We start from the raw sequence: 25,992 nt of genomic DNA, 5'->3' as shown, positions 1-25,992 counted from the left end.
CCAAAGCCAAAGTATAAGCACTGATTGTATGAGATGGTAAATCTTGGTGATGACCAGTGCAATTAATCATACTTAATGGATTGTCAGAGCATTAGTCTAACTACTTACTATACAGGATGGTATATTGACCAATAAGTTCAAATCAGTTTCATACAAAGCACTGATTTGACTGGTTTGATGAGTATTAGATATTAGTCGGGCAAAGAACCTAATGATAAAACAATGCAGGTACTGCCACAATGCTAGTATGCAAACAAACAATTAGTCTAAAATTTCTAAAATTGTGGTTTTCTACAATAAAGATTTACTTAAATTTTGTAACAGTTGAATATGGTATAGTTAAGGTAGACTCTATAGGAATTTGTTCAATTCATAATTTAACATTGCCGAATCCTTCAAAGTTAACTACAGAACCTAATTCCCCTCACATTATCTTTTAGTTACGAGACAGACAATCCCTGAACTTTGCAAGGAACTGTCTGCACAGGTAGTAATCTATTACATAATACGTGTCAATATTGAGACATTTGCACTTACTTTCCACGAGAAGAATGATTCTATTGTTACCAATATTGTTTGTTTCTTGTCACGGATTGCTGTTAGATCCACCAGCATCAGCAGGTTTTTAATCTTTTTTTAATCTTTATTTAAATTTTATTTTCAGGTTTACGAAATATGTGTTATTGTCATGTTGATATGATTCCTATATAAAACCGGTTTTATTTCAGTTTGAGATGCTTTACGCTTTGTATGGGTTTTTTTTAAAGAATACCTTTTCCACTGTTGGATTATCATTTCTTTTAACTTGAATGCATATAATCTTTGAAAATATTAACGAAAAGAAATGCCGAAAATTAATTCAATTAGCAATAATCCATATACTTAGGTATTTTACATAAAACGTTTAAAATATTTTCTCTTAAACTGAATATATTAGCAAGTTTACGACAAACAGCAGAATACAAAATAGAAAACTAATGACGAAACAACACGAACTCAGCCAAAAAGTATTAGGTACGCTGGAAGGGTAGGCAGCTTATGCTCCATATCTGGCACATACCTGAAGTGTTACTCTTGTAAGTACACACCAGGTGATAATACTCATTTGATAGGCCACATTCAAGTATTTGTTAAGATTCTATTACATACAATTTGTTACTTACCTATAGAACAGAAATGATAAGTTTTTTACAAAAGATGACGCATGTTTTGTAATTTCAACTTTATTATTTTCGTTTTTAGGCAGTGGGTTTTGTTCTTATCCGTGCAAACTGCAAGATAACCTCTTTTATAATGAAGCTGCAAACGACACGGTTATTACTCCAAACCCGTATACACTGGAATTATCAACACAGCAAAATAATAAAATAATTTGCTTTGAGAGATCTGGATCTTTCATTGTAAACAGGTACAATAATGTAATTGAGGGAAATTAGAAACGATTGTTCTGTTTTGTTGAACTGTTGATTCGCTCCCTTAACATGAACATTGTATCCCTTTAATAGTCAATTCAGAACTCGATTTCTGATCGTAAGGCTACAAAGAGGCGTGCAAGTGTTTTCCTCATCGCAGCTTGTTATATTTACGAAATGTGTTGTTGTCATATTGATATGATTTTGCTAATCTACAAAATTTGTTATTTTACATGTATATAAGGTTATAAGTCCCCCTTGTTTTGCTTTTTATTTCCTGTTGTTTTTGGTCATATAGCTCTATAACTGTTTCGTGGGTTTTTTTCTCCACATCATTGCCTTTCAAATATTCGCCCTGAGCTTTCCAGATAAAGGTTAATCTAGAAAAGTGCTTTCGACGCATGAAATTCATAAAGTGTTGTTTTCATTTTTTTAATCTATATTCTGAACTGAATCTCTCTATCAAAATGAATTAATTAGTTTTCTTATTACCACGAAAAAAAACGCTTTTGGGTTACGGTTTTTTTTTAGTACCTCATTTCAATTTTGTATCGTATGGGATTCCCCCTTATCCTTTCTTCCCTAATCCTATACATGTACTAATTTTGGGACACCTTCAAAAATTATAAACCTCAGGGTTTACTGAGGTGTGGAAATACTGCAATACCTATAATTCTCCTGTCCGGCAGTAATACCCTTTATAAAGCAGAGCGATCGTCTGGTTGTACGGGATGTGTAAAACGCAGTCACGTCTGGTCGGAACGGAGATGTTATATATACCCTTGCTTCGTGTAGGGTTATGGTAACGTTAAGAAACACTTGCAACCACTAGCCGGTGGCCTGTTATGAGTTAAAGTTTATGAAACCTTTTTTTCAGAACATAAATTGATAATTTGTTTTCGTCCTAAATATAAATCAAATATTTGACACTGGCAGCAATCAGTCAATGACATTACCGAAATATTAAATATCTTAGACGAGTTTTCATTTTTAAGATATTGTTATTTCGATAGAAATAACGTTAATTATCATTAAATTAAATTATTGTCTTTTATTTTTGCTAATGTGCTTTGTCTATGTGCCTTTTTTTGTACTTCTTTGTTACACATTTGTTTGTTTTTATAGACATTAATATTATAACAAAATGTTGACTGCTCTTATTTCTATTTTTGACATTTTGGCTTATTATGTTTGTTTTGCTCACACATCGTTATCAAATATAATGGACTTTGATGCGACTGTCATACAAGTGAGAGTTTTAGCTAATTATAAAACCAGGTTTGATCCACCATTTTTAAAATAAGAAAATGCATGTACCAGTCAGGAATATGACAGTTGTAATCCATTCGTTTGATGTGTTTGAGCTTTTGATTTTGCACTTTGATAAGGGACTTTCCGTTTTGAAATTCCTCGTAGTTCATTATTTTTGAGATTTTTAGAGTAAACATGTAAGATTTTTCTAACTTTTAATAATGTGATGTTTATTTTTCATTTCAGACGGGGGGCCAATAATGATACATATAGATGTATAAAGATCATTGATGTATGCGACGATGCAATAGTAGTGATACAGACAAAACTCTGTAAGATGGATTAAGTTTTGTAAAACAAAAACTAAAACAAACGTTGTCTCATTCTGTATATTATCTACTGTTGTTAGCGATATCTTCTTAAAAACTATAATAATTTATTAATTAGGCAAACCGTTTGCTTTGGTTGATCCGCATTCCATGAAACCCCAATGATAATTTGCTATTTTGACACCAGTAAAGATCTCTTAGTTTGTTAATACGCTAAGCTACTATAAGAAGTAAATGTTTATGCTACCTATTCCTTGTTAATTTACATGGAATAATTGGTTTTCATATAAACAACATACAAATAAATTTGCAATATGTATTTCTTTATAAGTTACAATGACGACTCCGCCAAAACTTTGTGAGATTTGTACACCTGACAAGCTGACATCACAACCTGAACTATGGGTTTGTAAGTAAACTATTTCAAATACCTTATAGTCTGCATTTACTTTTGAATTAATTTGACATGTTATCGAATATTTTATTTTGAAATTTTTTTTTTTTTTATTCATATCAACGGAATTATGTATGCAACTACGTGTAAAATTCTAGTTAAAAAGATACGATAGCGCACTTGATATACGAATTTTCATTAAAGTTGAAAACCGCGTTTTTGCGTTATCGACTTAGCTTTTTCGTCATTTTTTCTATTTCGAATCCCCGTTTTTACGTTTTTGACTTTGCGTTTTCACCTTTGATTGGGTAAGGCGAAAACGCGAAAACTCGAATTGGCCTTAACAGTTCACCATACGTTTGTGATATACCTAACTTTCAAAGCTGAAACCCACTTCACATACTTATATTTGAAGTCAGAAGGTTATGGTTTTTTTCTTGTGATTTTAATGTTGCTATAATTAAATGCAGTTGCCTCCAATAAATATTTGAAAAATAACATTTCAAAGGTTTTCATTGAATCTATTCCACTGTTTTGAAAATCAAGAAGGATTTTAATTTGGCCCCTTCAGCTGCTGATTTTGTTGCCAATTTTAAATGAGAAATGTTTTCCATCGCTAATATATCTAAGATTGGCCCAGTTAAAAATTGTAAAACCTCCGTTTTTTAAAGTGATATAATAATGTTCATTGGTTATGACATAATATTCTTTCTCAAATTTGTCAGTGTTCTGATCGACATCTTACATATGAGTTTACGTTGAATCCGTTCAGGTTTAAAATATTTTTGAACTCGTTCGATCTTCTTGAAGACTACAAAAAAGTGCTTTTAAAAGTTGTAAGAACAGAAAAGAAAAAGTCTAATTTAAGTTCATATTCATTCGTCAATTATATCTACGTTGTGGCATATAGTTTATTGTTACACATAAACAATAATTCATTCGTATGCATATTTTAAGTTTCGACTTCTTGTGCAAATTGTCAACATAATTTTTTACCATTTCAGCGATGAGTAAGACATGTAAGTGTTACATATATTATTATTAACTAACCTATGATAAATCTCCTAGTTAACATTCAGGACACTCTTTCGCGCTCGTGCTAACGTTACAAATTCAGTCGAATATTAGGGTCTTTACTTAATCGGCATTTCATATACTGTTGATACAGGGATCTTTTCAACCTGAATAAATTCAAAACTATTTAGCCATATAGCTTGCTTTCGAACTGAAGTTATTATAACAGTTTGACTTGCTAAAATTTTCACTTCGAATTGCTATCGATTCTATTGGAAAGAACAAAAATATGAGAAAAATAACATTTAAAGATTTTCGGTACATACATATTAGTGAAGCCCAGGTGGTCTTGTGGTCTAGCGGGACAGCTACAGTGCAGGCGATTTGGTGTCACGATATCTCAGTAGCATGGGTTCGAATCCCGGCGAGGGAAGAACAAAATATTTGCGAAAGCAAATTTACAAATCTAACATTGTTGGGTTGATGTTTAGACGAGTTGTATATATATATATACAAGTCTAAATTGAAAACTACGTTCAAACCTATGATTGCGTGTGATAAAAAACGCAATTTTTATACGTGTCCATGTAAAACAAATTTCGTTGTAGAAGGGTCTAAATACAACACAAAACAACAGCTTCCAAAAGACCAAAAAAGTGAAAAAGTATATTTAAACAAAACGCATTTGACTAACAGGTCGAACAACTGATGTTCTATAACCCTGCTGACTGCCATTGGCGATTGCCAAATAAAATTGATATATATATATAAAGATGAGTTCACTGGCTAGACTTTGACCAACATATAAGCAAATTTTAAAATGAGGTCACTGGCTCACTGCATTTGCATGATAATGATGATAAAATAAAGTGAGAGTACTTTCACATTTTAAGAATTCGGGTATTATGCAATCATATCTTCTTATACGATGTAAGTGTTTCTAAATAAGTATTGTCCCCCAAAAGTTTAAGTAAAATTGAGAATGGAAATGGGGAATGTGTCAAAGAGACAACAACCCGACCAAATAAAAAACAACAGCAGAGGGTCACCAACAGGTCTTCAATGTAGCGAGAAATTCCCGCACCCGGAGGCGTCCTTCAGCTGGCCCCTAAACAAATATATACTAGTCCAGTGATAATGAACGCCATACTAATTTCCAAATTGTACACAAGAAACTAAAATTAAAATAATACAAGACTAACAAAGGCCAGAGGCTCCTGACTTGGGACAGGCGCAAAAATGCGGCGGGGTTAAACATGTTTGTGAGATCTCAACCCTCCCCCTATACCTCTAACCAATGTAGTAAAGTAAACGCATAACAATACGCACATTAAAATTCAGTTCAAGAGAAATCCGAGTCTGATGTCAGAAGATGTAACCAAAGAAAATAAACAAAATGACAATAATACATAAATAACAACAGACTACTAGCAGTTAACTGACACGACAGCTCCAGACTTCAATTAAACTGACTGAAAGATTATGATTTCATCATATGAACATCAGGCACAATCCTTCCCGTTAGGGGTTTAGTATCATACCATCATAACATATATGAGAAGAACATAACCCGTGTCATGCCAACAACTGTTTTTTTTTTTTTTAAAAATAATGTGTTTAGTTCCGATGCAAAGACCTTATCAGTGACTCAATATTAACGCCAAAATATGCTATCTTTAATGACTTGACAACAGTATCGTAATTATATCCCTTCGTAATAAGTCTATTCAAAGGTTTTGTAAGTTTCTGAGGTGAATACTGACACCTTTGTGCTTTATAAAGAATATTACCATAAAAAATTGGAAGTGAAATACCTGAACGTATTAGAAGTCTGCATGTTGAGCTATATTTACGAATGATGTCTTTATACCGATGATAAAATTTAGTAAATGTTTTGACTAGTTTGTGATATCGAAAACCCTGGTGTAATAATTTTTCAGTAATAAATAAATTTCTCTCGTTAAAATCTAAAACATTGTTACATACACGAGCAAATCGTACAAGTTGAGATATACAAACACCGTAAGATGGTGACAAGGGAACGTCACCATCTAAAAACGGATAATTAACGATAGGAAATGAAAAATCATCCCTTTTATCATAAATTTTAGTATTCAGCTTTCCATTAGTGATATAGATATCAAGATCGAGAAAAGGGCAGTGGTCATTGTTAGTATTAGCTTTATTTAAAGTAAGTTCAACAGGATGAATTTCATTAATATACATACTGAAGTCGTCATTATTGAGAGCCAAAATATCATCCAAATATCTAAAAGTATTATTAAATTTGTTTATCAGATGTTGTTTCGATGGGTCTTTGCTTATTTTTGTCATAAATTGTAACTCATAACAATACAAAAACAGGTCCGCAATAAGTGGTGCACAGTTAGTCCCCATTGGAATTCCGATAATCTAACGATATACGGAATCCCCAAAGCGAACAAAAATGTTATCCAGTAAAAATTCAAGGGCATATATAGTATCAAAGCATGTCCAATTAACATAGTTTTTTTGTTTATTGCTACTAAAAAATGACCTAAAAGAGTTTGAACATATATATTCACATTCTGATTTTTTGAATGCCCATTTAATTAGGTGTGTGAATTTTTTCTTAATGAGAATGTGAGGCAATGTGGTATACAGGGTAGAAAAATCAAAACTTTGAACTGATTCAAAATCACCAATATAAGCATGCAATTTATCAAGTACTTCCAACGAGTTTTTGACACTCCAAAAGTAATTTATTCCACTATTTTCGAAGGCCTTATTTGAACAATTTATTATCAGGTTTTTAATTGTACCAAGTGTGCTGGTAAGAAGAATAGACAATTTAGTAGTTGAACAATGGCTTGAAGACGAAATAAATCTATATTTGTAAGGGGTTTTGTGTAGCTTCGGAAGCCAATACATAGTTGGGACTTTCATTGTATTTGGCTCTGCTTGTAAAGCGGTGGCTAAAAGTTTATGTTTGTTACAAATTTCGTTTTCTGAAAATGGAGTCAGTTGGAATGTTGGTGAATTGGTGATTTCCTTTTTCAGAACCTCAATGTAAAATTTACGTCAAACAATAATAATATTATTAGCAGCTTTATCTGCCGGGACAAAAACAAATTCCTTGGCTAGTTCTTTTAGTTTATGTTTGATACGAGAAATAGGTTTATTGTGGTTATTGTTTATAGTAAAATGTTCTTTAAAATGTTGAATACGTATATCAACTATCTTCATTACTGAATTAAAAAAAGAGTCCAAAGATTTTTTGTCAGCTTTTTCCCGTTTTATCCATTTCATACAGTAAGTATGGAGTGAGTCGTGGATGATATTACGACACTCATTCCAATTAATAATTGACGGGGGACGATATTTAGGTCCTTTACTGAGGAATGATTTTAACTCTCGGTCTTGAACGATGTTAAGATCTCCTGTTATAACATGGGAAATGGGTCCATAAATATATTCGGAATTACTGCAATTACATGAAGTAGGTGTATTTTCACTGATATTAACATCTTTACACAATTGACTATAATTAAATACAAATTTCCGGGTAGATTTCTTGTAAATATAACAAATAAGAGGTAGCTCAGTATTGTCAAAATATCCAGGAATTTGTTCTTTAACAGAATGGTCGTTAAATATACCGGCAATATTTACAAAATCAAAGCCTTTATTGACATACTTAATTTTAATAAAATGTTTTTTATGATCTTCAGGGCGATCAATTTTGGGAAATAATTTAGAATAACAATATGCCATAATAATTTGAACAATTTCATACTTAGGACTGCTATATGAAATTGTGTTGCAATCCTCCAAAATTTTATTTAACTTATTAACCGGTAACGAACAGAGTTTTGTTAACAGATAATGTCTGCCGTTGTTTTTTGAAATAGAAATTAGGTCCAATATATTGGTATGATTGGCCCGAAATTTTCTTTGATTGCGATTTGTTCTACGACCGTGAGAACGTTTTTTACGAACAGTTTTAGAAACTATATCCAAAATGTTAACGGAATTGGTTCTAGATATATTACCAATTCCCATGATATTATCATTTAGACCGAGAGGGTAAACTGTCTGTAATTTTTTAATCCAATTTAATTCAATTATTTTCCGTGATCGTACAAACTTTGAATGCGATTCACCAGGCTGCTTATTTACTACTTCTAAAGGTTGAACAAGCAATCTGGGTTTTGTTTCTGTGGCCAATATTGTAAATCAAGGTAAATGCACTAATTTATTTTTGAAATACTAAGACTTTTCTACCTCAGGCATATATTACCTTAGCTGTATTTGGAAAAACTTTTAGGAATATTGGTCCTCAATGCTCTTCAACTTCGTTCTTTATTTGGCCTTTTTAACTTTTTGGGATTCGAGCGTCACTGATGAGTCTTTTGTAGACGAAACGCGCGTCTGGCGTATATACAAAATTTAGTCCTGGTTTCTATGATGAGTTTATTATTATATACATGTATATGTAAAATGCTTATTTTTTCATATGTACATGCTGCATGTTTCAAACCAGTAATATCTTTTCTGGTTCTAGTACTAAAATGCAACGTGCCATCTACATGTTCTAAAACTAGTGGCACTGACTGGAGATGCACTGGGTCCGAGAGTAATACTCCAGATAACGGTCAAAATTGTAAAACACATGGATAGCAATGACACAGAAATGGTATACTCACGAAGGATTGTCGACAGAGTATGGAATGACACTATAGTGACAAAATAGAGTTTGATAGTATGAAAACAATTACATTAAAATGAGTTTATAATACTGTCGTCTGCATTTAAATACGGGGGAATATCTTGACCAGACCACTACTTTATAGTAGTATGTAAGATTATCCCATAAACACTACCTTTTTTTCTGGAACCCACACAGTTTTTTTTATTGATCACCCGTCCGTCCATCTGTTCATTCTCCATAAGAGATCTTCTCTTACTTACGTTGTATTGAAGCGAAACTTGATATAATCACTTCATTACCTATGTAGGTCAAACCTTGTGTCTTGTATTTTGGTCAGATTAATTTTTTGCTTCATATAATGATATATAGCAAGGTATGGTTCTTTTTATAACTATGTAAGATTGGCAAGCAAATCTTACAACTTTACGTTGGAATAAACCAAGCTTGACGGAATTACTTCGATACGACATCTTCATGGTATGTGTACATTCAAATTGATATGCTCTACCATTTTATATACTAGTACATTGTTTCTTGTTATTTAGCTTTTTCATAGAAAAAATGACGTAACAATTTCTTAATGTGATGAACTTTCCCACACTATTAGTCATTATAATCACAAATTGGCCTCATTCGATTTTCTATGTACATATATCGTTGATATATAGATATATTTTAAGAATAGTCCCAGTCTTGAGCTTCAGACAGAGGAATAAAGTTTCTGTAACAGATGCAGACATTTTTCATTAAGTTTATGACCAAATGGGATGCAATCCCTTTCCAACAGTTTACGTTGGAAAGAAACCAATACCAAAAGGATTAAATGAAGTCGCTGTGCAACCGTGAATCTTTTTTTGACGAATTGCTTCTTTTTTTCACATCAGCCAAAGTTCATACAGGGATTTCCCAAAATAAAGGATGAAAATGATGTAATGTTAACCATCATACTTTGTACATTATTAAATTCCACTACAGCAAAAATCAGAGCGCAAACAAATCTTTACGGTCATTATCACAAAATAAGTACACCAGATTATTCTATTATCAGGTATTTGACAAAATCCACGACCGTTAAACTTTATGCTTCATCGTAGCATGTACTGATATGGGTATTTTGTTTGTTTCAACGGCAGTTTCTCAGATAAAATTAAGAATAGTATTTCACAAGTCTACCTTCCGTTTGTATTTTTTCCTTATGTCGACAAACAGATGAGTAAATTTAACATACCAACGAAGAGCTTGATATATTTACTTTTAGACATAACAAGGATGTGACATATTTATATGTGACCGTTTAATTAATCCTATGGCTAAATAAAACACTTTAACGTTTTTTTTTTTTCAATAATGATACCTTGTTGGATCTACCAGTGAGCAACTCTAAACAAGCACGAGACACAAAAGTCGCAAACAAAAAAAACCGAACATATATTATACAATTAATCATTGTTTAACATATATAGACATGTCAACACTAATACGGATGCAACAAACACTGATAAATGACCCTTATTGAAAGGACTACTTTGTTTACCTGCTTCCCTTATCACTATGAGATTTACATGTCATAATACGAAAGAACTGTTCATTTGGCTTTGTAAATATACAGACATGTAATAGTACAGTCATTTTCTGTAACATTTATACAGCCTTTCTAATAACTATTGTTGATTGTTGGATAAAACAAACTATTTATGGATTAAGATTGTCATGTCATTCCTCTATGCATTGAATAGATAAGAACCGCTTCACACCCTTGTTATATCTAAAAGGAAGTATATGAAGCTCTTCATTGGTCTTCCGGGATCTCTGATACATATATATACATGTTAAAAAGAACGCAGTACTCAATTTAAAGCTATCTGGTAGAAAATCATGTTTGGAAGTATAACTGTGACAGTTTTTGCAACTCTGGTTGTGTGTAATGGGTTTTTGATTGATGATACGACTTCAACAAGAAGCCAATTGACGACAGTAGGTGGTCAAACAAATGTGCCTGTAATAACATTGAACAGCCAGAGTAATATTCCGACGACACCGACCAGGGCTGAGAAAATAGATTCAACGCATGTATCAATAATTGAGAACAACCAGCATTTCGAAAATCTTACGAAATTCATACATGAGGAGTTCGAAAAATTATTCTCACAAAAAATGCTAGTTTTTAAACAATTTTTGAACAATACCTACCGGTCATTTGAATTAGATTTGGAAAAGCTTAGTAATAAATTTGATAACGAAACAATGATATTAAAAGATCAATTTACTAATATGACAGAGACTTGCAAAGCCGCTACGGCAGAATTAGCAGATGTTAAAAAAGACGTGGACAATCTAAATGATGAATATTTTGGATACAGTCTTGCATTAAAGTATGAAGTTGAGATGCTGAGAAAAGACGTAAACGATTCCTTTGATTTAATATGGGCAGAAAATAAGACAATTTTGAATATTTACAGCAAACAAGAACTGATGACAACTGAATTAGATTTTCTAAGACAGCAATTTGATGTGTTGAATAATTCTAGCCTTTATTTGGTTCAAGAAAAACTTAACAAATTAACAAACAATTCAAGATCTTTGAACATAAGTCATATAAGCTTACATAAAGATCTTAATGATCTGAAACAGAAATACAAGAACGACAGTGAAAAAATAGCAGAGAACAATAGATTGGTTGAAAACAAGTTTAATGTTCTTACCACTATCATTCATAGTTTAAATATGAGTTTTGATTCATTTCAAACTGAGTTGTATGAACACGTCGAAATATCAAAAAATGAATCTAGAAAACAAAAAAAGACTGACGGAATTCTTCTAAGCGAAATAATGAAGCTAAAAGGGCAATTTAATATTCTAAGTGATAATACCACCTCATTGAACAAGTATAGGATTGCGGCTGAACAAAACAAAGCAGTAATAGATGCTAAACGAAGTCAAATGGAAAAAGATATAGTGGTCTTACAGAAATGTCTGAACAGTGTACCAACACTATCCAATGACACCAAACATTTGGAGAAAGTAATACAGGACAATAATTACAAGCTTGCCTCTATGAAGAGCGAAATCAACGCAAGGAGTCAAGATTTTCTGGCACTTTTGGACATGATTCAGAAAACAGGTAAAAAGCACAAGATAATTTCGAAAATTATTATTTAATTGAACAGACACAAAGGTTTGCTATACACCTTCACCTTCAGCAAGAGTTATTTAATCAGTCATGAAAAAAGAGCATAGACACCGATAAAAATTTCGTTGATAAACAGAGAAATCTTTTGAAATGGCTAAAGAATAGACCAACAAGTGTACCCGTTTATTCTTAAATCTCATAACGACTTATTCAAACACAATTCTCTCACATATTGTCTCACGTGGCCAAATAGCAAATATTAGCTATTGCATTTTTGAAACTGAGATAAATATACCAAACTTTACCTGTATATTCCTTACGGAATCTATTTAAAAAAAAATGTATCCGGGGATTTGAAAAAAAGCCACACACAGCCATTTTTGCTAAAATTGAGTATATTGATACTCTACAGTTTTTAACATGTTTATCAACCCAAAGCAATTTTTTGAGCAAAATTGACAATTATTAGCAGGTCAAGTTCTATTATCATATTACATTAAAATTTTTTTATTAAAACTGGTTAACCAAGTTTGGTGTAGTTGCCCTTGAAATTATTATTTTTTGTGTGTGAGAAATACATACATGTCGGGTCTGTGATAATTTTTGTTAATATACAATTGGAATTGATTGATGTGTTTCTATTTAACCAATGATTGGGGTTCAGGAGATTATGGCAGTTTTAAACCTGTTTTCTATCTATTGCTGGTTTAAACATTTCTTAGACATACCACCTTCATATTTCAGACAGGAAACTGGAATACACAACGTTACGTCTCACAGAGCAACAGAATATAACATATTCCAATCTAGAACAAAATATCAGCCAATGTTTTGAACAAGGTATACATAATGTTCAATCATGCGTTACATTTTAACATGTAAGGCATATTGCTATATACATTTGTTGTATAAAATTCGAACTTTAACAATATTTTAACTATTATTTTTTGTTCATTTCAATTCAACATTAAGGGTAAGTGGATAACATATACATTCAAACTTCACATCTATACATTGTGAACATTAAATTTTCTGAACAATGCCGACACAATAAATGTACATCTGGGCATTAAAAGTACAAATTCAAAATTTGTTCTAAATATAAACGCAAATGTTTAAATTATTTTACTGATTGTCTAACTTTTTTCAAATAAAAATGCATTATAAAATAGATTTTAGGTTCTTTTCTAACGATGACCGTTTGTATAATGTACTGATGAAAAGTTTTCAATGTTTCAAGTCGTTTTATTTTATTTTTTATTCTTAATTCCTACGTCGAAAACAAAAATAGTTACTTTAGTATAAAAAATGAATAAAGACAAATGATATAATTCATATAAAGGTACACATTTCAAATAATGTCCTTTCAGTCAATAAAATGGATCAACATCTAGAAAACAAAATGAAGACTATAGAAAAGGCTCAGAATGTTGCTGCTTACAAGGCATTACTGGAAGAAGTCCACAATATATCAGAGAAAGGTAAAAATTATTCAATATAGGTTTTAATAATGACAGTGATTTCTGACAAATAACACCGAATGAAAAATTAAATCCTTAGTCATAGATAAGAGAAAAAAAGGAAGACGTGATAACAACCAGGTGCGTTGAAGTGATAGAAAGTTCAAGTACACTATAGTGTACTGTGTCCTAAAGTGACACCCTTTTATAATGATCAAGTGAATAACTGATGATACATCATATTCAGTGACAATGGTGAACAAAGCTGCTTCCTACGATACATTGGTTACATTCGAGATCATACGTGACATAGGTTTCATGAGTGTATATGAATCACGCAAACATCAAACAGGCTTGTAAGAATAATTCGTCAAAACCGCTAAATCAAATAGGAGTTGGTGGAAATTTATCGATTAACAAAACGTGGTAGAAACGATAGGAACATATAGAATTTTGTTTTTAATTGCGTTTAAATGCTTTAGTATGCCTATTAACGGTGAATTGATGATACTTTAACGTTGTATTGATGAGCAATAAGAGTATGGTGTAAAATTTGCTTAAAGGTCCGATTTAGGTAAAACTTGCAGTGCAGAGTACGGCTAATTCTAGTTTGAATTTATCGTTTTATAAATGTAATACTTCTTGTTCTAAAAAGTGAAATCACAAAAATACTGCACTCATAGGTAATTTAAAAATCAAAAGCTCAAATACATTAAACGAATGGATAATGTTGACTTGTTCTTTTAACTGTCATATTCCTGAATTGTACAGGCATTTTCTTATGTAGAAGATGTTTGATTGAATCTGGTTTTATAGCACTAAACCTCTTACGAGTACGACAGTCGCATCAAATTCCATTATATTGACAACGACGCGTGAACAAAACAAACAGACATAAAGGGTAAAAAAGTCAAAATTAGGGGTACAGCAGTTAATGTTCGCCTATAGTAATTTTTGACACTGAGCACAATTAACATTTTCCACATATCATTTGTTTAAGCAAGGGAAACAGACAACGATGTTGATAAAAGAATACTCAGATTACAGTCAAACCAAAGTAACATAACTCAGCAATTGGAACAAGCAGCACAAAAAGGTATCGAAATGATATAGAAATATTAAGGAATACATAAAAAAGAACCATTATTTTGTCCCTGAAATTACCCAAAAATATAGAAATTCTTCTTTTCATTAAAAAGCATGTACATTTTAATGATGATTTGTCACTTTTAATAGAACAGAAATGTCACATGCAATGTCATTTACTAGTCGAATGAGGTATATGATTTAAAAATAGCCGATTGTTCCACATATGAGCAGTGTCGAATAGAATTCGACCACATGTAAATAAATATCTCAATATGTATGTCATCTAATTTCCGATTGAATTTTTTTTTTATGCAAAGCCTGTAATTGTCTTATAATCAGTTGATATAAAACCCCTACAAAACAGTATAATATTTATTTCGTATTCGAATGGTCAAAATTAATCAAAGTCTTATACATGCTCATGCATAAGGTAGATTTCTACCTGACGTAGCTCATATGTTTTTGATAAAAATTTAAAGTCAGCAACAACCCAACACAAAAAGATAGGTATTCACATAAACATCTTATAAAAAAAATCGTTTTGTCTGAAACTGTGAATATTTCCTAATTTTAAGTCGTCATAAACATCAAATTGATCGAAGTGGTAATTATTTAAAATTAGAAATGTATTTTTTTCATGTATAGCTTGTTTATCGCCTCAATCTATACTAAAGTTTTGACAAATGAAAAAAGTACATTTGGTGAATATTCAATGCAGTTCGGGAATGAACGTATTCCGTCGCCTGTGAATACAAAGTGATCTTTGGTCAAAAAACAAAATATGGCGTTAATATTCTCTATTAATTGTTACTGAATTTTATCTTCATCCGAGACAAATAAAAAAAATAAAATGGCAAAGTCTTAGGACTCTACACAGCCAATTTTGCATAGGTACTATGTCTGTACCAAAAATCTGTAGTACTGGAAATCTACTTTTCATATTCAGTACTATTTTGTTACTCTAAAATAATTGTAATATTTAGGTACCTGTATTTTACAGTACTTGATTTGTACTTGAAAATTAAAGTACTACATATTTTTGGTTACAACGTTACATTTTCAGCATTTTGATAGTTCTCTTAAAATTATGATTTTTAAACATGGAATATTGTGATCGCTTTTGGTATTATTTCTGTACCAACATTTTAAGTACAAATCAAGTACTGTAAAATACAGGTACGTAAAAAGTACAATAATTTTAAAGTAAAGAAATAGTACTAAATTTCAAAAGTAAATTTTCAGTACTACAGACTTTAAGTACAAAAATAGTACCTATGCAAAATTGGCTGTGTATGTTGAATTTGGATGTCTTTTCTGGTTAAATGTGTCGTTCGCTTTTCATCCGTCATTGACGTCATACCGCTACATCATCTTTTTCAAACACACCATATATTTTATATTTAAAACCATATCAATGAGTCATTATTTTTCTTGTTATTTCAGCCGTTGTTACTGCATGTTCAATAAACGCAAATGTGTCTCATGGACAAGCAATACCGTTCAAAAAAATTAGAACTGCACATGGTATTAACAACACAAAATCACTTGAAAAGAGTGGAATATTTACCGCCGAAAAAGCTGGTTTGTATCTGATCACTGTATTCATTCAAACCAACACTACCAGGTATTCTTTCAATATCCTAAAGAACAATTACACAATAGCGGATGCGTTCTCATCTATGCCGGGATATTACCAAACCACCTCGACATCAATTATTGAAAGATTGGAGGTGAATGACATAATATCATTATCACCAAGACACTTTCACATGTATGTATTTGGTGGTGAAGAATCTTGTCTCTCTATTCTTCAAGTTTAGTAGCATGTGTTTTTAATCCAGAGAACAAAAGAAATGCGAGATTCAAAGATTAAAATGGCAGATAGCAGCGGCGGACATTGAAAAATATGTATTGTTCAACATTTGTAATATTGAATGATAATAAAATTTATACAGATAAAACTTCGATTTCTTCCGTTCTGAATAGAATGTAACATTAAACGTCAAGCTTTGAACATTGACCTTCATAAACATGCGACGTCAATTCTATGGCATCCACCAATGACGTGGAGTGGTAGGGGTGATCCGCTGGCAAAGGTCACTTTTTCAAGCTTCAAAATAAATTATCAGGTTTGAAAATTTAAATTCAGATTGTGATAAGAGTGTTGATTATTTTTAGTTGATGATCTGATTATATGTATACCAAAATATTTACAGTTCTTTTTAAGATAAATCTAAAACGCATTAGATATTTCACAAAATCTAGAAGAAAAGATAAGCAACTATATGTAATCTAATTTATGTGTTTGTAGATAGATGTTTTTTGTGTTCTGTTAAATTGTTCCTTATAAATTGTTACGCGATGATGACTGCTGTACCCATATTTTTACTATTTCATTTATTATGTCTGTTTAGTTCACGCATCATTGTAAATATAACGGAATTTGATCAGACTGTCATCAAAGTGAGAGGTTTAGCGCTGTAAAACCAGGTTTAATCCACCATTTTCTACATTTGAAAATGCCTGTACCAAGTCGTCAGGAATATGACAGTTCTTGTCCATTCGTTTTTTATGTGTTTTGTCATTTGATTTTGCCATGTGATTATGGACTTTCCGATTGGATTTTCCTCTGAGTTCAGTATTTTTGTGATTTTAATTTTTACCTAGACTTGTTACTGTAGAGAATATACAACTTATCAATGCTAACTTATCACAATGTACAAAAGGATAGAAATGCTCCATACATTCATTTTTCTGCATTCTCTAAGTAAGGGACCAGTAATTCAGGGTAGTTGTTGGTTGCTTTATGTCATTTAACCTTTTCTGTTATTGCTTTTTCAGTATATGTTAGGTCGTTGGTTTACTTGTGGGTTGCTTATCCAAATTTGTCATTAAAAAGGAAATATCAATAACTGTAATACAAGTGGGAGGTTTGGCTAAGTAGAACCACCATTTTCTTCGAGGAGTGCGAGTACCAAGTCATGACTATGACAGAAGTTTTCCATTAGTTCTGTTTGGTTTGATACAGTCCAGTGATACGACACCCAGTGTGTACGAAATATGAATCTGGAACATTATTCATGCGGTACACTCAAAATAAAACTTTTCAAAGCCATTTTTAAAAACATTGTGTTTAAAATTCAAATTTAAAACAGTAAAATTGATAAAGAAAAAAATCAGAAACCCCACCATCCCAATGTTAGATCAAACATCCTTCTTTAAAATATGTATAAGCATTAATTGATTTAAATTATATGAAAGGTGGTACATTAGTGTTTCCAGTCTCTTTTCACTCATTATTGTACTTCTAAAAAAATTGGGACTCGATATCTATCTCATAGTGACATGTAATCGACCTTTACACGGCATTGTGGGGTAGTTTGTGTGACATAAGTTACACGCATCACATTATCATCCAAGTGTGAAGCTCGAGTAAGTGTTTCTTTACTATGTGTTATATTCGTATGGAATTACGACAGAGTTTCTAAAAAAATAGTTTTTGGTGGTCTTTGTGACCATCAAGACTACAAATCTTATGGTCCGTGGAAATTTAGTTGGTTTACCTGTAATTGTAGAAAAGTTTTGTTTTCAATTATATTCATATCAAATTTTGCCAATGTGCACAATAACTAATATTATATGGTTCATATCCAAAATGGCAATAGTTATTGCAAGGAAGAGATACTTTCTTGACCCAAATACTAGACAGCCTATAATAAGAGTAAAACAATCTCACTTTGAGCTGAATATGAGTACCACCAGCACACTCAAAAATGGCAGACCTGTCTGAATTTGGCTGTCACTTTTAATGAACACTGATATAGTCACTTTGAACATTTATGGTCTTCAAAATAATAAAAATGTTCAAGTGACATATTTACCAATGTTATTTCAACTGATCGGGCGGAGCTTACGTTTTAATTTGCATGAGGACAGTCGATTTGAAAATGTGTGTGATTATGATGATTGCCGTAACAGTTATTACTGATTTCTAATCACCTATCAGTGACCTCAAAGGAATTTACAAATGAATGACTGGTTAATGCATTGATGAATGTATCCTAAAACACCTATCTATAGATGAACTGGTTTATTATGAGCGAACTGGATAAACTCCGCCCAGTCAAGTGAAATAAATTGAGTAATAACATTGATTGAAACTAGTTGTCAGGAAATGTCAGAAATTATAGCCCAAATGCTAAAAATGTCGAACATCAGTTAACCCCCTCAAAACTTGTCAAATCAAAATGAGGTATATTGCAGTCAACTTCATGTACACATAAAAAATATTTTCACTCTGGATATTATCAAATCAAAATCGCGTACAAATGGTCATCAACAAAGTTCAATGCAATTCTTTATTTACAAAATGTTTGACAACATACGTATATATCAATACTTATAACATTACATAAATAAAAGGCATTTACAATCAAAAGCGGTAAATACAAATGCAGTTAAACATATCAATATGATTTCAACAATATTAGTGCGGTGACTGAAGGCAGATTTTTTGGAATTTAATCTCCCCACCGAACACACACCTACATAATATATCATTGGAAAGAGGAAATCGTGTACTATAATAATATGCCTGTCGTCAGGACTTGATATGGTCACATTTTTTTTAAATTGAGGTCAAAGGTCATATGTAAACATTTGTGAAAATTTGGGTGGGTTTCAATTTTGACATTTTTTTCTATTTCTAAACTCTACCTAAATGCAAATGATACTGTTTTGGCTTTAGTAATGTTTGTTATTATACATAAACATTAATCATTGAGATTTTTTTATCAAAAAAAATCCTAAAACGACGTTATATAAACAAAACTTCAAAAATCAAGTTTTCAACCTATAAAATGTTAAGAGCACCTTAACCTTATGAAAAATATCAATTTCAGGTAAAAATCAAGTGTCAGGCAGGACAATACTTTAAAATTATTTTTTAAACTATCATATTGGGAGAAGTATCAAAGCAAAGCCATAGAACACTACAGTCAAATATGACCTCAACTTGAATTTGCGGATACTTCAGGTTTTTTATAGACTACTCGTTGCTTTTTGGTTTTTTTTCCACAATTATTACTGCTACCATAGTATTATCTTTTGTTGTGTATTTAACTCTGGTTAATATCTATTACATTATAGATTTGTAACTTTATCCCCCCTTTTTTTCCCTTGCAACGTACCACAAACTTCACTGAAAAGTATTCTATATAAAAAAAGAAGATATGATATGATTGCAAATGAGACAACTCTCCAAATGAGACCAAATGAGACACAAAACAATTATAGGTCCCGTACGGGTTTCAACAATGAGTAAAAGTCATACTGCAAAGTCTTCAATTCCGGAAACAAATAATGTAAAACAAACAAAAAATCTAACGGCCTGATTAATGTACAAAATAAATAATAAAGAAACTAATATAGTATATAGAAACAAACGACAAACACTGCATTACCGTCTCGTAACTTAAAACTGACACATACAGATAGTGGCGGGGTTTGCCTTTTTTAGGGCACGCCAACAATCCCCTAACATCGGGACTGGATTCGTGTGTACCAGTGCAACAATTAAGCTTTATACCAAATCAACCCTTATCTCCATCATGTTTATTTTCATCAACTGTCACAATAACAATAACGGTACCATTTTTTTTCTGCACCAGATGCGCATTTCGACAATACATGTCTCTTCAGTGATGCTCGTGGCCAAAATATGTGAAATCCAAAGCTTATATTAAAGATGAAGAGCTATAATCCAAAAGTTCCAAAAAAGTATAGCCAAATCCGTGAAATGAATCAGAGCTTTGCATGAGGGAGATACATTCCTTAATTTATAATAATTTCTAACATTTTGACATGTTTTAATATTTCTACACATTTCACTCATGGCCACAGGTCTGTACATGAAAGGTTCTGCTCAAAGCAAACACGTTATTTTGAGTTTTTCTTTTACAAGTACAGACAAGGTATTATAGGAAGTCCGAAGACATTTGTTCCTAAAAAATAACAGCTTCAAACCATCCCTATCAATTAATCCAAGATTTAACAGAGATCTATAAGGGGGTTTAGGAAGGTGGGATGACATCCATATGCTTGTCTGCAAAGATGCTGGGGAAACATCATACGAGAAGTACACACTATCTTGAATTCGCTCAATTTCATGGTTAGTAACACATTATATAGCGTCGCACTTTATTTTAAGAAGCATAAAATCCATTGGCATTCAATGTTTCAACAAGGTGTTTTGAACCAAACTCACGGTACATTTGTAAAGCCAATCCTAAATGAAAAGGAGTAAAACAAAAATGATTGCCTCAACAATTGCTTAGCATTTCCACAATTTCTCTGGTGCCATTTCCTGAGAATAGTCTTGGCTGTATGCAGTTTCATTGAGTAACCATAGAATGAATTGCAATACATACGAAGGCATTGACTGAATTAAGAAGGAAGAAACAATTCATCCAAAGTTGGGTAGTCTTCTTTAGAATTTCGATGTCTTTTCTAAGTAAACTTGCAGCGGAATTAAATATTTGTCCGTTTTTTGTGTCTATTACAGTTGACATTGAGATTTTGAGGTCAGTTTTCAATTGACTAGAAGCTTATATGGCATCTAAAATATTTAATTTGCTACTAAATAATATATGTTATATTTGCCTTGAACTTGTTAAAGTTGTTTGACAACTGAATTTCTATAGAAATAAATGAGTTTAGACTGCATTTTACATGTAGACTATTTTAAATTAGAATCAGCCTGAAGAAATTATCTATATTTATCAAGTAACGGTGCCATGAGGAATGACAATTAAATCGTTGTAAATAGCCAAAATAGAATTAGTAAAAGCAGTATCGTGTTCTGAAATATCTGCTTCCACGGGTTTGGATTTTTTTTTTTCGTTTTTAGCAAATATTTTGTAATGAAACCAAAATGACAGTGTGCTTGAAGTTTAAAAGATGGAAGGGAAACTATTTTTTAACTTTAACTTTATCTAACACGGATAAAACATTTTTAATACGCTCATCTGATTCAAACTTGAGTAATTTTTTATCTTTCTAAAATGTTTTGTTGCAACAAAATATACAAGCGCTCCAGATGAACGACTGTATTCTAGAACGTGTACACTGAATACCCGAAACTGAGGGACAACAGTCAGATAATTGTATGTCGTCAAACTTCCTGCACGGAGTTCTTCAAATTAACAGCTATCGCATGAAACATCTTGATGTTCCCCTCATCCAGTCTTTTACGCAATGCAGATACAAAAGTCGACTTCCCTAAACTGGTAAATTGACTCAAAATTTCAATTGAGGTTTTTTTTAGCATATTTTTTATTCACTGCATAAAATTTAACGACTTTTGTCTGTTCTTTGGACTTAATCGAGCAAGTTGCAAAGGACTTGACATATCACGGAATATTTACTGAAACTATCCGTCAATTATTTTGATTTTACAATAAGACTTTTCTGACAAAGTATATTTGATGTTTTATAACGAAAAAACATAGAATATAAACATATACAAACAAAGTATGTGGCATATATCAGTGCACTTTGATTGAAAATATGTGTATATAATTGCGAAAAAGGTAGTAATTTCATATATCATTTGAGAGCAAATTATTGACTAATACACAAAATGGGACGGAAGGCAAGTGATTGAGTTCCGTGTTGAAATTGAAGATTTTTACTCCATCCTTTTTTCATTGATTTCTTAAGGTTTTTTTCATATTTTGGTTCCGAAATTTTTATCACTTATTACTTTTATGAAATACTATATGCTTAAAATATTATGGGATAATTGTTATTACTATACTATATATAAAAATATTAATTTTCGCGAACCATTTAGGTCACGGAAATTCCAAAATATGGCATCAGTAAGGAGAGTTGTGCAAATAATGTGAATACACAGAACCCCCATCCAAATTATCTTTAGCTAAAAGTATTCATCATTTTCTATTTTATATGTACCAGCAACATTCCATTTTTCTATAATTTCGATTGAAATATTCCAAAATCTGAGTTAAAATCGATCGAATGCCCCAAATAAACATTGTCTGATTGGTTGAAGTACTGTGGCGTCAATGATTAGCATAATAAGCCTCGATGTAAAGAATAAGCCTCGATGTAAAGCACACGCTTCACATGAATAAGGAGAGTTTTACAAATAATGTGAATACACAGATCCTCCATCCTATTTATATTTTTCTGGAAATGTTGCAGTGTTCATCATTTCTGTTTTGATTCTGCTCACAACATTCCATTTTTTCTATAATTCCGATTTAAATATGTGGAACCCGCAATAAAAATAGATGGCCTCAATGATATAATAGCAACGCAAAAAATTCCGTTACCCTGAGTTCTACGATGTTACATTAGACTGGGATCCGGCCCAATCTAGCTGCGCGTCGTAAGGTCAAGATTAGCCAGGATCCCAGTCTAAATTATGTTACATAAACCCAAAACCATATCACACAATTACAGAACTTTGCGCTCAAATGTAATTCTTGGGGAAGTATACGGGTAACTTCGTTTACGAAAATTTATACACACTTTATCATTAACATATTACCTGGCTTTTGCATATTCACTATTTTTTATTCTGAACTGTAGTCGAATTCAATTCTATACATTTTTTTTTACATGAAGCAATAGGAGTAAGAATATTTATTTAGCGCCAATTTAACCAGCATCACAACAAAATTATTTACCGGTATTTTTGTGAAATTTCAGTTCTATAGGTTATCAATTAGAGAAATGTTGGCAAGTATTACTTATTTATGTTAAGGTTCTACTGATGTGATTCTCTAGACCTTTTTGACGGTCCGTTTTATCCCTTTTATCTCAATACTATCTCCGATGACAGGAATGTCAACTCGACCTATTCGTGTCGAAAGTGAAAATCCACTCTATTTGATGAAATAATTTCTTCTTCAACGGTTCATGCATTATTTTTGTATTATTTGATAACCAATCACATTCACGTTGCATGTTTGCATGAAAATGGTTATGTACATGTATTAGTGAATTGTAAGGGCGATGCAGCATGCGAGGTCAGTGCGCGATCACGTGACATTATTATATGTAAACAAACATGCTCCCCGTGTAACACGTGTCTGAATTATCCTTTTAAAGTGTTATGAATCTTTCAATCACTATTTTATGATATTTTTCTTTTTGTTTTTAGGTTTGCATATCACTAGTCCAAGTGAATTAGAAATAGTTCCGAGTTGTGTGTGTGTTTTTTTTTTAATAGTCTATAGAATTAGAAGGTAAGTCTACATAAGTTATATTTACATGTAACTAAAGTCTAAAAAGATGACTCCACTTTCCCTCTATATTTAAAACCCGCTTACCAATTTAAACAGCATTTGCTCCCCTTGAAAGCTAATTTGCCCCTTCCCCGTCATTTCCCTTTAAATTTGCTCAAAAGTCATACTTATAGTCCATTTACATTATTGGCTGATTTGTGATTTTACCAAATTTTCATATTGAACACATTTGACCATTCAGTATGAGTTCCCATGTTTTTTTGTCTTATATGAAGGAGGTTTTAGGTCATCTTTTTCTAAACACCTTATTGCTATTTGTCTGTCTGGATTGTTAAAACCACAAAATCAGATAGTGATGAATATGCAAGTTTTCAACAATCCCGGAAATTACACTTTATTTAATTATCGCTATTTAGTCCAATCTGGGAAAAACAGTAATACACTGTATGTACAACTTTCTGTTTGGGTCATGCGACTGAAAATAAAGGTTTTTTACTAGAGAGCTGAGGGAGGAAAAACTTTAGAAAGCGATCATCAAGAAACTTTAATAGTTAATAATCCACTATTTTTCGAAATTGAAAATTGAAGTAAAAAATTATTTTGTTTTAAGTATTTACAATAAGTTAAAACGGGTCTCATTAAAAAGTATTGTGCATGGTGAATTGTTTCAACGGCCCCCAGATAGCTTCAACTGGATGAAAAAGTTGTGTAATTTTAGAATTCATCCGGTATGGAATAAATAGCGATTAGGTGTATTGACATCCACGAAAAAATATAGGAAGTAAGATACATGTAACTCCCCTTTAGGTTTTGATAAATATTGGATATGACATTAAGAAGTTATAAAACTGTATTCTTTGAATATGTTTCTAGCGTAACATGCACGCTTAGTACTGCTTTTTATACGTCCGTCAAAGACGAGACCTATTATGGTATACAAATGTCAGGTGTCCGTCTGTCTGTCCAGCGTAAACATGTGGCACCGTAACTTGAGAACGACTTATCCAAATTTCATGAAACTTAATATAGTTGTTTCTTATGATGGTCACATGATCTGTATACTTTTTGGTGAAAATAAGATTAAAACTTTTTGAGTTACGGCACATTGTAACTTAAACAGGGGGGTGTTTTTTTCACATGTCACACCGTATCTCAAAAACAATTCTTGATTATGGCTTAAAACTTTAAACACTTCTTAGTTACATTAATCTAAATATCTGTATACTTTTTGGTGATGATTCAAAATTTCATATTTGAGTTATTAAGTATTTATCATGTTTTTTCCAAGTCCGGATCCATAATTAGTTTCAAAAACCGGAAGTGTGCCATTTGGCCACAGACCACAATTAATTTCTCTATCATTTCTTTAGAACATTTTGTATCATTAAAAAAATTGCACCATGCACTTTTGTCAAATTTTTTGTGTGTCTTATGTATAGCACTAGTCCAAAAATATATCCAAAATTCAGAAAGATTGAAGCAATCACTTTTACAAATTTAGCCAATATACATCCATACCCCTATGGACAAGTCAAGAGATGTTCCGAAAACTGTAAATATGACCTTTTTGCACTTGGCCTAATCATTCATTCCATATCAAAATGAGTTTAAATACAACTTCCAAAAAATTATTTTACCTCTCATCTTTCATTTCCACCCAATAAAATCTAAGAAATGAGTGGGGAAGGGAAAGAAAAAAAATTAAGGAAAAATACACTCTAATTAAAAGGAAATACATTCGTGAACAACGAAAAGCGGGGTCATTAATTGTGGTCTTGGGCCATTTGCAATGTTTTTGAAGCACCTGCTGTGCAAATTTCTTGGATTTTAATCTATTTGGAATACCTTTTGACATTAATAAAATGTTTTACTGGCTTTCTATGCAAGAGGAAGCAAGAGAGAAAAAATATTATGTCATTTATCAGAAGCCTGTGTCAAAAACAGGGTC

At 31.9% G+C, this 25,992-nt stretch overlaps 2 protein-coding genes across 2 annotated transcripts; both read left to right on the top strand.

The window, feature by feature from the left end:
• The first annotated feature begins 462 nt into the window (after positions 1 to 462).
• LOC143064812 (uncharacterized) lies at positions 463 to 9,175 on the top strand. Its single transcript, XM_076237930.1, has 6 exons — positions 463 to 621; positions 1,243 to 1,408; positions 2,910 to 2,995; positions 3,324 to 3,401; positions 4,391 to 4,405; positions 8,944 to 9,175. The coding sequence occupies exons 1-6, from the start codon at positions 552 to 554 to the stop codon at positions 9,057 to 9,059; spliced, it is 531 nt and encodes a 176-aa protein (XP_076094045.1). The 5' UTR covers positions 463 to 551; the 3' UTR covers positions 9,060 to 9,175.
• Positions 9,176 to 10,889: 1,714 nt separating this feature from the next.
• Positions 10,890 to 16,730, top strand: LOC143064811 (uncharacterized). Its single transcript, XM_076237929.1, has 5 exons — positions 10,890 to 12,211; positions 12,965 to 13,060; positions 13,591 to 13,701; positions 14,681 to 14,776; positions 16,213 to 16,730. Exons 1-5 carry the CDS (start codon positions 10,966 to 10,968, stop codon positions 16,587 to 16,589), a joined length of 1,926 nt encoding a protein of 641 aa, XP_076094044.1. The 5' UTR covers positions 10,890 to 10,965; the 3' UTR covers positions 16,590 to 16,730.
• The last annotated feature ends 9,262 nt before the right edge of the window (positions 16,731 to 25,992 follow it).

Source organism: Mytilus galloprovincialis, chromosome 2 (genome assembly GCF_965363235.1).
Source record: "Mytilus galloprovincialis chromosome 2, xbMytGall1.hap1.1, whole genome shotgun sequence".
Lineage (NCBI taxonomy): Eukaryota > Metazoa > Mollusca > Bivalvia > Mytilida > Mytilidae > Mytilus > Mytilus galloprovincialis.
The sequence above is the reverse complement of the archived record's forward strand: the minus strand, read 5'-3'. Positions and strand labels throughout refer to the sequence as shown.